We start from the raw sequence: 14,751 nt of genomic DNA, 5'->3' as shown, positions 1-14,751 counted from the left end.
TTATTACAGTGACCTTTTTTTAAACTGCAGTGCCCGGGTTGTTTAGGAAATAACTGGGATTTGATATTTTAAAGTTGTGATGTTTGAAAAAAAAAACTGTGTTTATCCACAACTAATGAACATGGTGTGAGCCATAGACACGGTAGGGTAAGTCAGAAATGATTGGGATTCAAACTTGTAATTTGTTGGTTTTATTTTTGACAATAAATGCCAGACTTATTGAGGTGCAGTTTTTTCCATTATAAATGATGTCAGTTTCACTGTTGTTTACTTTTTTCTTAATGCCCTGACTAGTTCATTTGTATTAGCTTCAGTCTTTGAAGAGTCAAGCTGGGCTCGAGTGACAGTTTAATGATCCATCTGCTTGTTTGGGCTCTAAACTGTGCTGGCCATGCTCAGTGTAACTGATTATCGTCCTGCCAGATCAAGACTTCAAACAATTCAATTGTCTTTGCACAGCCAGTCATGGGACCTCATTATTACGCTCACAACATGAAATGAGGCAACAGCAAAGTGGCTTAATCATAGGATCCACAGGGCATTTTATTTCTTGGGTTAGATAACACACAGCAGTACTTCATGCCAGTATTAACACACAGTGTCTGATTGTAAGCGCCAATCTTTATAAAACAGCAAGTGACTGTCTCCCATTTCGTGTAAAAATATAGCTGTCTGATAGCTCTATTGCAGTGTCTCCATGTAGTGTGTGTTATATACTTTGGAGCCTGAGCCACAAAGCAATATCTTTCAGTCACAGAATCTTAACTCCCTTTTGGTGCCATTATCTCCCTCAGGATCTCTGCTTATGGGGCTGCAGGAGGGAAAGGAGCAAAAAACCACAACAAACGCAACCATGGGGTCTTCATATCGGCCATATTTCCTCTGGAGAAAGGAGCTGTTCTTTACATCTTGGTGGGCCACCAGGGAGAGGATGCATGCCCCGGGGTGAGTAGGATGAAGTTGAAGACATTCTGAAAGGTTTTGTTAAAGTCTGTGAGGATCCATTGGGATATCGTTTGTCAGAGAGAGGGGAGACAAGAAAGTGACCTAGATCAAAAGATTCTCTAGATTCATAATTCTGTGATGATTGCTTTTTTTCTCTGAAACTCAAATCTCCCCCTCTCCTGCGGTGTAGAGAAATCCCCACACCCAGAGGATCTGCCTGGGAGAGTCTTCAGTGATTGAAGACAACGTCGGTGGAGAGGCTGGAACGGAATGGGCTGGAGGAGGAGGCGGAGGAGGAGGGGCCACCTATATTTTTAAGGTGAGTGTTTCTGTTCTGCGTATCCTAACTGTGGGTTGTTTTCATTCCTTGTGGATTAATGATACATACTGACATCCAAAATGTCTGCAGGCATATTGAAACAATTCATCATTGTTCCACATCCTAATCTGCGTGTGTAAGTATAGATTGGACAGGTTGGAAAGAGGTTTTATCAAAAATATTGGCACAAGAAAAAAGTCAACACGTCCTTTTTGCTATGATATGTCATCTGTTATGCATAAGGAATTTCTGGGTCATGTTGCTTTTACTGCTGATACTGATGCTTTGTCAAAACTCCCTTTTCTTCTGCGGTGAAATGTTGAGATGCAAATGTGCACAGCCGAGCACGTTCATACTTATAAATGCCTGAAACAAGTGAGTGTAGATGTATTGTCATCCTGTCAGATGGAGGGTGGGGTGTTGGTCCCCTTGCTGATTGCAGCTGGCGGGGGAGGAAATGCCTACATGGAGGATCCAGAGTCGACTCTGGACCATATACCATTGGAGCAGTATGAAAACAGCACCACAGCTCCCGGTGCCAACGGTAAAACTGGTGCCGCAGGTAATATAAATCAAGACAGTCTTATACCACTGTGGAGGCATGTTTGTTTAAAGGGCTGACTAAACTACTCAAATTAAATTGACCTGAATTTGAATGCAGACATTCCCTGAGTAATTTGCCCTGGTTTGGAAATATTCAATCTTTGTTCGTACTCCTAACAATATTAAAAGAAGTATGATATTCTTGTTGTTTATTTTTGACAATCCAAAGAACTTGCAGTCCTGATAGAGACTTTTCTCTTTAATATAAACCTGTTTCAATGAAAACAGTGAGGCTTGGAAGTTTTTTGTACAAACAAGAGCAAGACTTTGGTAACTATCAGATTCTAAGAAGGTTTTTCAGGGCATTTGAGATGACAGGAAAAGATGGCATAGAGATTATGAGCATGCAACCGTAGCCACGGCCGAGTCAGGCCAGGAATGTTGCGGTTCATGTGTTTTTTTTTGTGATGGCCTCCATAATATGAACCGCAAATCATTTACACACTAAAGGCTATTTTTTATTGAGCTTTGTGGAATGGAATATGATTTTAGGTCAGCAATAATGGACAATTTTAAGTATTACAGGTAATAGCAAATTTGTAAACCCCCAAAAAAACCTTTGTAACTTACATACATGTTATAAACCTTCAAATCAAACTGTTGGTGATCTCGCAGGTATTCGGATAACCATCTGTCAATCAAACTCTGTCAGTAGTAGATGGAAAACATCTTCTCCATTTAGCCTTGTTCAACTTATAACTATCACTCTCACATTATGATATAAAGAAAACACAAAAAGAGGATAATAAATTACACAATACATGCAGTAAAAAGCCTTCCTTTTAAACTTTAGCTGGCTTTAGGCATTAACAGCCCAGATAGGTTAAGTGTCATAGTTAAGAAAGTTTCCCTAGCAAGTGCTGGAGTGCTATTCGCGTCAGATGACAACAAGTTTGTTTATCTGAAAGGTAGCATAAAAACATGCCTGTGGAGACACGTTGGTCGACGGCCATGAGAGGGTTTGTTTGTTCTGTACACACACACACACACACACACACACACACACACACACACACACACACACACACACACACACACACACACACACACACACACACATACTCGAAGGAGCACATGTTGGTTGGCCTGTGGATAATGGGATCTTTCTGGATCGTATTTTTAGTTTCCTCGCAGGTTGAAGCCAGACATATATGGTCTCTCTTTGCTCCTGGAAACGCCTGCTGGAACGTTCTCAGTAAATCCCCTCTGACCGACACAGTCTCAACACAGACAATCTATCAGCGCATTAGCTTAATGAAACTTCTGTGGGTTTGCTTAGATAAACATCTGAGTGTCAGGGGAAATATGCTGCTCTCAGTAGAGGAGGTGTGAGTGGATGTGTGTGTGTGTGAACTGTGTATGGCAATGTTGAAGCTGGTCATCACACATTGTCATGCCTTGCATTGCAAAATTCGACAAGGCTTCAGAATTTCGCTGGACATGTGATTTGCTGCCGTCAGCAAAGATTACTGGGCTTGATCAGCTGGTGGATAACCTGTGGACCGTTTACACGATTATGAACGATCATAGACTTTAAGTAACAAGTACATTTAGTTACAGTGATGTTTGTTATATTTGCTATGTTTTTGCCATCCTCATCTTGTGAAATGTTTAAAGTTTCAGAAGAAAACTGCTGTAATGACATGCATATTATATTTCATTCCATTAAATGAATACATTCTTGTGTTGTGCTTGTGTCCCTGAAGGTGGAGGTGGCGGCTGGAAAGACAGTCCCAGTCCTCACCTGAGGGCGGGGAATTCTCTTGTAGAGGGAGCGGAGGGGGGCTCCTCGTGTCCCATCGCCACTTCCAAGCTCCACTGGTCCACCTATGGGGGATTTGGAGGTGGAGGCGGGGCCTGCACAGCTGGAGGAGGGGGAGGAGGTTACAGAGGTAATCAGCCCTTAAATTCAAATAACTTTTATGAATCATAATTCTAGATTGCTTCCTTTCTTTAAAAAAGCATGATTCATTCCTCTCTAGTTTCCTAACACGAATTACAAATGAACAAATGTTTAGCCTAATATCACTGTTACATTTATGTACAATTTGCAATGCTGTGAATAATGCCACGAACTTCAACGCTTCGGGATTAGACTGTTTGTTAGTTTGTTGCTATCGAGTCAGACATAGTAGATTTTTGTCACTGAGGATGATATCTGTGCCATACGGTGTTATTTTGTAAACATCGGCGACAAGCTGATGTTCATGAAGTGTAATAATTGAATGTTTTTGACGTTATTTTTAATACTGACCAAAGAGTTCGTTTCACACATTGTGTGGCAGGTGGTGACGCTGCGCTGAAAGATGAGATCACAGCCGACGGTCAGAATGGGATCTCATTCATTCATCCGATGGGAGAGATTTTCCTCCAGCCTCTGGCAGGTGAGACTGACAAAAGCAATGATGTTCATAACCCTGATATTGGGAGAGGATAAAAGAGAAATGAAGGGTGGGAGAAGCTGTTAGAGAAGCTATTCAGTGAACCTTCAATTAATCTGTGTTTTTGTCAAACTACATTATAATACAGTTGAATCTAGATCAGAGTAGAAACAAGTAAAATAGCAGAGTGGAAAAAGAGAATGAAGACCATGAGATGTTAAAGTGAAGTTAAAAGCTCCTGAAAAAGCTTGTAAGTTGTATTTTATTGGTCAAACTACATTAAAGTACATGGAATACAACAACTGAAGTAAAAGGGAAAAGAACTTGACTGAAATATACATTTTTAAAAAGCCATGAAGGAAACTACAATGTTTTTTTGGGATTTAAATAAAAAGTAGAGTAGAGTGAAGAATAGCGCAAAGAGAGCACATGTTTCCACTGATAAAGGCAATGAGATGCAGTTAAATCGAAAACAGATTGAGTAAAAAGCTAGTAGGTGTTAAAATAAGAGGGTTCAGTCAAACTAGAGTAGAAAAACGACTGAAATCAATAAATATATAATACATTATGTGCGTGTCTTTACATGTTCTTGTTTGTTTCCATCTATCTGTCTGAATATTTAGGCCTACACATATGCACATGGATAAATGTAGTGGAGTGTATATTTTTTTGTGAGGCTACCATCTGATTCTCATTATTTAGCGGGAGGAAGAGGAACGCTGTTGACTAATTCACAGCCTCATGTAGCTTGTTGCCCTCGGCACCAGTAGACAGCTTCTCATGTGAAAGACGCTGTTGTTGCTGCCTGTGCTGTCAGCGGTCACTCTCAAACGCACCGTCTGCCACTGCAGTGTTCAGACATGAAATACATCCAAAGCGAGATCTAAACAAAAAGGTTAACTTAAATGGTTATTGAATTTGTCCTGTAGTGTAGTTAAATTATCTTGCCTTTAAGTGAAGGATGAGGTTGAATATGACACATATATATCCAAAATTTGTATCAAGAAACAATGGAGCCATGTATAAGTCACAGATTAGAGTTTAGAGTCATTTAATAATGGACACATTTTAATACACATACTATGCTACACACATGCAGCCATAAATACATTTCGAACAACGGATTTGGTGCCCAACTATTTACAGCATGCGTTACTGACTAATTAAAGAGTCAATATTCGGTGTAATGAAGGAAAATAAACAAGAATGCAACTGTGTGGCTCATTCTTGTGTTTTATATATGTTTTTTGGACAACATGAAGCTTGAGCACCGAGGAAAGACCATCTGGCTTTGGCTGCACAAACAATACTTCAAGTCATGCGATTTGTTTGCAAAAAGCAACATATACAATGTCACCTGACCTTGTTGAGCTGTCCTGCAAACTCAATGATCTCTATCTCAACAAATTGCTTGTGCATGCAGTTTCTATTTGCTGGCATCCGTGGGTTTATGTGTGTGTATATTGTTCCCTGTAGCCATGGAGAGTCACGGCGAGTGTGAGATCAAGGTGCAGCTAAACTGCAGCCACTGTCAAACGCAGAGCTGCAAACGCGACGAAGACACTCACCTCATCCTCTGTCTCTGCGACGACGACGATGAAGTCCTGGCCAGCGACAACGTCACATGTGTCGGCACCTTAGGTACATAGTTACCAGCCATAAAACACTTTTCTTTCTTGGATTTTGGCCATAAGTCATCAACAGCTCGTTTTAACGTCTAACAATATACAGTATCTCATAAACACATAAAGCATCTTTAAGTTTTTTGGAACTTCACTAATCGAGCTCCCTCTCCCAGCAGCTCCTCAAGGTACGCCTCTGCAGGGCCCGATGTCGACATCTTTGATCCTAGCGGTCGTGGTCTCCACCATCGCGAGCGGCATCGCGCTGATCTGCACCGGCGTCATTCTCAGTAAGAGACTCTCCCAGTTCTGTGTGCAGTCTGTGCCCTCCACCTTCCACCGGCTTTGAGTGAGCGCATCTGAACATACAGATGCTACCCAATGTTGCTGACAACAAAAACAGGGACAGCCTTTTGAACTGTTGGTGTAAATGCCCTTTTCTGGCTCCATGCCAGATGATTAAAGTAGCTGTAGGGTAGATGGGGCTCTGAATGACATGTTGCTGAGCACATATGGACACTTTTATTACAAGCACTTATTTCAGGTGACTCTTTTTTTGCTTCCTGCACAATTTGTTTTGTGCCGAGTGTGAAACAAGATAATAGGGCAGATGGGAAGTGATATAATGGATATGATGTTTGGTATTTATTGCCTACAGTATGATTGCTTTTATAGCAGCACAAAACGGTAGTAAGCATTAATATATAAAAAAAAACAGAAAGGTTTGACATTTACTTAGGAGGTTTCTCTCAGCTGGAGATGTGTTATGACGAGGGAGATAAGACAGCAGTAAATGTCAGCCAGTATGATTCAGTGACTTAAGAAGTAATCATAATTACATAACAATATGATGACAATATGTGATAAAGACGAGCCTTTTAGTCATTTTGAGAGGAACATAATTTATCTTATCCCACGGGCATTGATTGTATGACAATAGGATAAAGTAGTATATGAAGACTTGAGCTGTGATATAGCAAACGTTTTTTTTACACAAAGCACTGCGAGGAAGAGTTTTTAAAAGAAGAGCAGCCATGATTTGTTTGATTTCTGTTATCTTAATCAAGTGGACAGTCAGACAATCTGTAAATTGCTTTGCTGGTGATTCTTGCACAAATACACCGCTTTAAATAGGAATTATTAGGGAAATAACAAATAACCAATTTTAATTTTACTACTAAATTGTAATAACACTCTAGGAAGTAAAGACAGTAGAGGAACTAAAGGACAATCTAGTATTTAATTTGATGACTCTAACATTACCTAATGCTACTAATGTTGCATTACTATTTATCTTTGTCTGAAAAGCTGCTACGCAATATATAATGTTTCAATGCTTAATCTAGCTTTATTAACCGCAGACACTTTATATACATTTCGTATGAGATTGTAACAATACGATTTTGCAGTCATGTGCTATAATATAGGACGGTGAGGGATATTTTTTGCACATTTGTCAACCTTTTCGACATCCATCAGCTGCCGGTAATTAGGAAGGGAAGCCTGATATTTCGGACCATCCATTAATCCTCCACCCAGTTCTGATGTTTTCGTATGGCACATTCTCTCACCCTCGTCTTTTGCTAACCTTAGGGAAAGTGCTGAATATTGAGTGAAACTCAGCCATAGTCGCTCTTTCGTTCCCACACTCGGTTTTGGTGGATCTAAACTTTGTCAAAGAGCCTCCGGAGAAATCTGCACAGTGCTAGCTTACTGTAAAATATCAATCACACTTCCAGCTCTCCGGGGGTTTACGCTGTCTGGTGAGACAACCAGGCACAGCAAACAGCTTGGTTTTTTGACTGAAATAATATATTTAAAACTTCTGTATGGAAAATGATGAATATATAATTAGTCAAATGAATAAATCGAGCAATATGGAGATTTTTGCTTGACCAGAGCAAGCTCATGTCAGTTTTTCAAACAAATCCAAAAGGAAAATATCTTGACGACCCGGGGGCAAAAAAAATCTATTTTTGATATTTAATGACCTTAAGGGAAGATTCCTAATGGTTCAAGTGAGAATTGTTCTGGTGAATTTATACCTGGAGCAACAATTTTCTGAACACAGGAGAGGAAAATAAATCTGCATATTACACAGACAGGAAATGTACTGACCTCACAGTCATCCTTCCCAGAGGAACCATGCTTATTTTGGAAAACCATGCTTTTCCTTTACTATACAGAAAACATCATGTGTGATCACATAGTGCTGTTTATCCAACAGATGTGTGTTGTGGATATTTTTGTATATAAGCTCCACATTAATGACATACATTCTAGTGGCAGACAATAATATGTTTTGTTTTTGTAGTGGATGCAAATAGAAATGTGTAAACTGCACAGGAACAGAAAACCTTTTTGGTTCCTACACAACGGTAGAATACGAGGTTACCAGATTAATGAATGTTGGGAATATGTGATGAAATTGTTGTTCAAAACAACTTTTTGTGAGATACATCTTTACATGGCACTGAAATGGGGAATGGAGAACTTTGAAGTGTAAGCAGGGTGAGGACCAGTGAGGATGGCGAATCAGTCGTGAGATGAATGGTTTATTCAGATAAAGACTAGTATTGAAGAGGAATGTACAGAAAACATGTGGGGGTGTTAGTAAGTCAAACTGAAGTACAACATGTTTGAGTCACACATGGATTTACTCTGTGTAATCAATATATCAGACATATTAATTGCAGAAAGGGGTGTTGTTTTGTTAATTATAACCATTCAAGAACAAAGAGCTGTTAGCTGCATAACATCTTATAATTACAGACAAAGTGCTATCTTAGCAGATTCCTATGTAAATCTTTTTAATTATGCAAAATGAACAAATGTGACTTCCTCACTAGCTGCACTGTGTGTAAATGTGTGAATTTGCAAGTGAATAAATTAAATACTAAAACAAAAAATGGAAACCTTTTGCATTTAAATACAGCTTGCTTTGCGTTGCAAAAAGCACACCTACAGTACACACACCCTTCAGGTTAACAGTGTCTCTTCACCTGAGCTCTCCCCCATGCAGGGAGGTAGTCTGTTCCCTAGGCGCCCCATCTGCTCCTCCTTCCCCTCCACCTCCTCTTCCTACTCCTCCTTTTCCTCCTCAAACCACCCCTCCCAATCTTCCCAACCCCCCCATCCCGAGTCCCTAGCATCTGCACCGGGCGATGGCTCGACGGCATCTCTTACCTGCACACAACGCCCCCTCCCTGGCAGACTACCAACCTGCATCGGGGACGTGGTCTGCCTCCACGGCGGGTGAGTCCAAACTCACTGGCACAGACAGTCTAGGAGCAGTAACCAAGGAGAGGACATCCCACATGCATCCCGCACAACAATGTGTTTGGGTGTGGACGGATTCGACTTCTTAAAGGGGCAAATCAATTGTCAAAGCTGTCTGTGAACCAACTATTTTTTTTAATAACAGTTTCTAAGAATGTTGTTTTTACATCGATAAGCATCATGAAATGCGGCTTGACCCCTCCTTGTGTTACTGCTCCTAACGTTAGCAGATCAGATAAGTTGCTTCTACAACTTACATGCAAGTGTGGGGTCCAGTTAGTGATTTAAAAAAAAACCTTCTCAGACTTTGAAGTAAAGGTAGCTGGTTGTCTTGTCGTTGTCTTTAGTGTGGTACCGCAGGAAGAACGACCTGCACGCAGTGAGGGGGCGTCTGCAGAGTCCAGAGTACAAGCTGAGCAAGATCCGCTCCTCCACCATCATGACGGACTACAACCCCAACTACTGCTTTGCAGGGAAGGCCGCCTCACTCAATGAACTGAAGGAAGTACCGCGCAAGAACATAACACTCCTCAGGTAAAGCTAAATTACACACCATATTAAAATGTCAGGATAAACCCTGTACTCATGTATCACTGTTGTGTTTTTCACCTTCTTTTTTCAGGGCTCTCGGCCACGGTGCATTTGGGGAAGTCTATGAAGGACAAGTCCTAGGGATTAGTGGCGATAACGGCCCCATGCAGGTGGCCATAAAGGTCAGTGCACACTCCACTCCGTAAGACACATGAGCACAAGTTGCACCTAAATGTCAGATGATAGCACCTCAGCAGGAGTAACTTTCATTATATAATAATCAAATAAACAACTTCGCACAGGGGGGCTCCTGCCTCTCGGATCTAAAGGTCACATGCGGGTGAATGATTTCAAAAGACAAGGTTTTTGTAATGTGTTTATTTAGAGAAGGGTTATTTGTTTTACCAACATAATGTGAACGGGTGTAATGGTAGTTTATGTAAAAATGAAATCAGATACTGTACGACCTCCAGAGATTCATTTATAACTGAAAAGAAAGTTGGTCAATGCCCTCTGATCGCTTGGCTTAAAACTCACACAAGGTTCTAACTGAGTGAGCCGCACAAAGGTCTGCTGATTTGGTGTAATGATTTTCTCTACCTCTGGACCATGGCACACTCACTAACACGTCCCTCTATGATTCCTTCTACTCCACAGACTCTCCCAGAAATCTGCTCTGAACAGGATGAAATGGATTTCCTGATGGAGGCTCTGATTATGAGGTGCTTCCATTCACTTCACACATTGATTCACTCACTGCAACCTTTTTTTCAAAGCACACCTGACATGTGTGAAGCAGCAGTGCACTCACATCATCAGACAGCAGCTGGCTTTTGAGTAACAGGAGATAACACCTGAGGCAAGATGAGAAACTTGACTCCCTTCAAATAAAACCACTACTATAGTACAGAACACAGGCCAAGTAAAGAAAGGTCAATCGTGTCTGCAGGGATTTTTATTTCTCAGGAAATAAACTATAAAACAGATCACATAAATGTATAACCTGTGTGGTTTTTATAGGTAAGTACCAATAACGAGTCTTATTCCCTAACATCTGTGGGGCATTTTTGCTTTATTAGATTCTTTATTGATGTTTTAGAAAGACGAGTCGATCAAGAACAAATAAGAGTTCTTTATTTGGAATCGAGTAGTAGAGCTGAGATCACAGTTTATTATCACATACTTACAGAAGTTAATGAAAAATATATAAAGCCATTATTAAAAGTTGGATTTGGATCGCACACAAGGAATTTATTAGGTCAGGATTAGTTTTGACAAGTGTGCAAAAACAGATCGGGAGAAAAAGTCCCTGTTTTGGGGCCATAACAGGAGTTATGTATGTAGATTTAAACAAGCATCCTTTTCTCTCTATTTTCAAATCTGTGTGCTAGTATTTTGATCGTGTTATCCCTCACATGAACCTCCAAATGAGAGCATTGAGCAGAAAGTATAGCTTTTATGGTTAGACTCTTAAGTTTGCTGTGTGGTCCATAAGCTTTATCATCCGTCCAAAAGTGTGAAAAAGATATCACCATAATAAAAAAAAAGGAACTGATGAGGACTGTCAGCATAAAGATATAAGTCCATTTTTACATTATCACACTGCTTGAAATGGCCTCCAGCAATCGGAGTGAATATTTCTAACTGAGCATGCAGAAAAGTTGAGTTTTTAATAACTATTTTCTAATCTAATCCATGCTAAAAGTTCTGTCCCCCACGATGTTCATTCGGACTGGTTAAAGCTTCCATTTTATTTATTAGAAATAAAAATTCATTGATTTTACTACTTATTAAAAATGTAGTGTGGTGCCTTTTAGACTTCAAATGTTAGGCTGAGGTCCCCAGGTGTGCAGCATAGTCCAGCACAGTTTTCAGATATACCTTAGGATCACAAAGTACCAGCACCTGTCTTCTCTTTCTCTACTCTACGTTGCCATGCCTTTTTCTTTCTCCTGCCAGTATATAAAGCGTGCAAACACACTGCACATTTGATATGTCGAACACACACAACTGCTGCCCTGCTAACCCAAGGGTTTTTACTGTTGGTCCATGCAGCAAGTTCAGCCATGACAACATTGTGCGCTGCATCGGTGTCAGTCTGAACATCCTGCCACGCTTCATCCTGCTGGAGCTGATGACCGGAGGAGACATGAAGAGCTTCCTGAGACAGAACAGGCCACGAGCTGTATGTCTAAACTACACCCTCCTTTTTCTGTGTGTGTGTGTGTGAGGTGTGTGTTTGTGTTGTACGCTAAACTGAGCTGTGCTATATCCAGGGCCAGACTTCTTATCTCACCATGCGGGAGCTGCTGCAGATGGCCCGAGACATCGCCTTCGGCTGTCGCTACCTGGAGGAGAATCACTTCATACACAGGTTCAGATCCACACTGAATGATCAGATTAAACAACAAAGACATACAAATGTTAGAAGCTTTTAGAATGTCCATTCTACTTCAACAAAAACACGTGAAAGAGCATTACAGCATTGGATCTTGCTGGGTTTTTTAAAACCAGGAATGTATTGCTTTTTAACCTGATAATAAAATCAATATTAAGAAAATTACGACATGTTTACATATTTATTTATTTGGACGGACTATTGCATAATCAGCCAAACGATTTACATTTCGTGACCTTGCTTTCTGTAAGCTATAATAGTCAACATTGCAGGAAACAGTGCAGCTTTTAAATAAATGTGAACAAATATGAGAATTGTTTCATGTTCATCTGTATTCAAATCTCTTTAAAAAAAAAGGTGGTTTCCTTTTAAAACAACTTTAACGACAAAATAACCCATGAGCCTAATCTATTGTAGAAAAATGGATATGAGTTTGAGAGTTAAGTGCCATCATGAAGACACAGTTACTAACAGATTCTGTTTTCAGAGACATTGCTGCGAGAAATTGCCTGCTTACCTGCCCTGGACCAGACCGAGTGGCTAAAATCGGAGACTTTGGCATGGCACGAGACATATACAGGTTTGTAAGCAGAATTTGCATCGTCACACACTGCATGGCAGTCTGCATAAAAGCACACAGGATGACTTACGATGATGGAGGCAGGAGTCTGGGCAGCACTTGGCTGATGTAGCAAATGGAGGACCGGTTGAAAAGCTATCTAATTATCCTCTGCGGGGCCAGATTCAAAATGTACTTACAGAGTTCATGGCCCTGTGGTATTTACCCTGTCTTCTAAACAGATGATAAATGGACATTCCTAAATCAGATTTTTTTGCCTTTTCCACAGAGCCAGCTATTACAGGAAAGGTGGTCGTGCAATGCTGCCGGTTAAATGGATGCCACCGGAGGCCTTCATGGAGGGAATCTTCACCTGCAAGACTGATACATGGTATGGATACTTAATACATTTTATAAAAAGAAGTCAGGAAGAGAAATTGTTTTCAATGGCATTTTCCTTCTGGCTAATTGCTTTCACTTCAAATACACAATTCAAACAACTTAAACCAGATGAAGCCGATTTGTATTGACTTTCCTTTCTAACCTTGTCAAGGAGCCACATTGTTCTGACAATTATCCCAGTGCCTAATTGCAGCTGATTTAAAAGCTTCTGTGCAATCAGCGATACACAAAAAAACAAAGATTGAAATAATTGTCCTGCTAAACAAAACCACTCAGTTGTACAAAGACGTGTGCGCAGTTTTCTTGAGTGAGTATCTTTACTAGAGAAGGAGCATCTGTATTCAGGACACAGAAGTGAACAAAGAGCACAGTGGGGGGAAGCGTTCAAACTACTTTTGACAAAATAATTCAAATATTTAACATGTGCCAAACAATGCCAAGTTTCACTTTTAAAAGGTGGAACAAATGTTTGTTTACAGATAAAGTCTGAACCTTGTAGTTGTAAGCAGAATTGTTGTGTGGATGCGGCAGATTTATACAGCAGTCCATAAAACTTGGAGTCAAACTTTGTGGTTGGAATATTTTCAGGATAGTTTGTTTACCACAGAGAAGTGAAACACTGGCACATTCCTGCTTTTATGTCTGCAACCTGAGGGTTTGAATTTGATACGGTATAAGTGTTCTCAGCGTGTCTAAGTACAATTGTGGTTTTGTTTTGTGATTATTATATTGCATCACATAAGATTTGATTTGGCTTGCGCTTATATCCAAACCGACTTATGATAAGTGCACAAAACAAAGAGAATCAAACTCCGAACAACAAGGAAAGTGCAGATATAATCTCTTGAAGGCAAGTCATACCATGTGCTAGTGAATTTGTTACAAGGCCTAAGCTAACTCTATAACTGCTATATATAGATATATATCTTTTTCTTTTTTGCAAGACTTTAATCGGATATCAGATCATATTTAGTCTTGGGCCACAAATTAAATATTTATTGAGGGGAAAAATGGTTCCATAAGACCAAATATATTATGATGAGAAAATCTCCAAAAAGAGTACACTGAAATGTTTGGTGTTGAGGAACTCAAATTGATGATCAAACGAGTGCATACATATGCAATGTAAGAAAAGAAAAACATGTAAGACATTTTATAAATATAATTTAAGGGTTTTTCTATTTTTGTGATAAAGTTATGATTTTCATGTAATCCAAGTGGTACTTCTGTTTTCCCTTAATATGACCTACTGTACAGTAGAACATTATAGAGTGCGGGCTTGTGTGGTTTCTTCCAGTTCACCATCTGAGATGTTCTAACGGCGCCTGATTAATATATATACTTTATAAACATTTTAGTTATTAAAAACATTTATGAAAGGCTGAGTTGATTTTGTAAAAAGGAAATTGTCCAGCCTAATAAATTCCATTTACCTAAAATTACTACTACTTTTTTCACAAATGATAAAAACAGAAAGTTCCTGGAAGTGCTTTCCGATGTTTTGATCGGAAAGCACTTTGGTTCGACCCTACTGTTTGAAAACATTTCAGACATTAACTGCTGATGGTTCAGAACTTGGGACCCTGCCCCTATGATAGTATAGCCAACAAACATCAATCTTTTAAAAATAAAAACACACTTAAACCTTGGAGGAAGATACAACAATTGCTTCTCACCAATGTTTGAATACATGCTGATATCCTCGGTCTGAG

At 39.9% G+C, this 14,751-nt stretch overlaps 1 protein-coding gene across 2 annotated transcripts in view; it reads left to right on the top strand.

Annotated features, from left to right (window-relative positions):
• The window catches only part of ltk (leukocyte receptor tyrosine kinase), a 51,553-nt gene that overhangs the window by 33,179 nt on the left and 3,623 nt on the right, over nt 1–14,751 (top strand). The window contains exons 13-26 of one of the 2 annotated variants that reach the window (XM_063908527.1): nt 795–945; nt 1,136–1,264; nt 1,670–1,826; nt 3,574–3,759; nt 4,153–4,251; nt 5,725–5,889; nt 6,050–6,160; nt 9,497–9,683; nt 9,772–9,862; nt 10,338–10,402; nt 11,736–11,865; nt 11,957–12,054; nt 12,566–12,658; nt 12,927–13,028. In XM_063908527.1, the coding sequence (XP_063764597.1) occupies nt 795–945; nt 1,136–1,264; nt 1,670–1,826; nt 3,574–3,759; nt 4,153–4,251; nt 5,725–5,889; nt 6,050–6,160; nt 9,497–9,683; nt 9,772–9,862; nt 10,338–10,402; nt 11,736–11,865; nt 11,957–12,054; nt 12,566–12,658; nt 12,927–13,028 (1,764 nt within the window). Of the gene's footprint in view, nt 1–794; nt 946–1,135; nt 1,265–1,669; nt 1,827–3,573; nt 3,760–4,152; nt 4,252–5,724; nt 5,890–6,046; nt 6,161–9,496; nt 9,684–9,771; nt 9,863–10,337; nt 10,403–11,735; nt 11,866–11,956; nt 12,055–12,565; nt 12,659–12,926; nt 13,029–14,751 lie in introns of both variants that reach the window. The other variant, XM_063908526.1, reaches the window with a different exon arrangement.

This window comes from Eleginops maclovinus, chromosome 19 (genome assembly GCF_036324505.1).
Source record: "Eleginops maclovinus isolate JMC-PN-2008 ecotype Puerto Natales chromosome 19, JC_Emac_rtc_rv5, whole genome shotgun sequence".
Taxonomy (NCBI): domain Eukaryota; kingdom Metazoa; phylum Chordata; class Actinopteri; order Perciformes; family Eleginopidae; genus Eleginops; species Eleginops maclovinus.
This window is presented reverse-complemented; position numbering and strand designations above follow the sequence as displayed.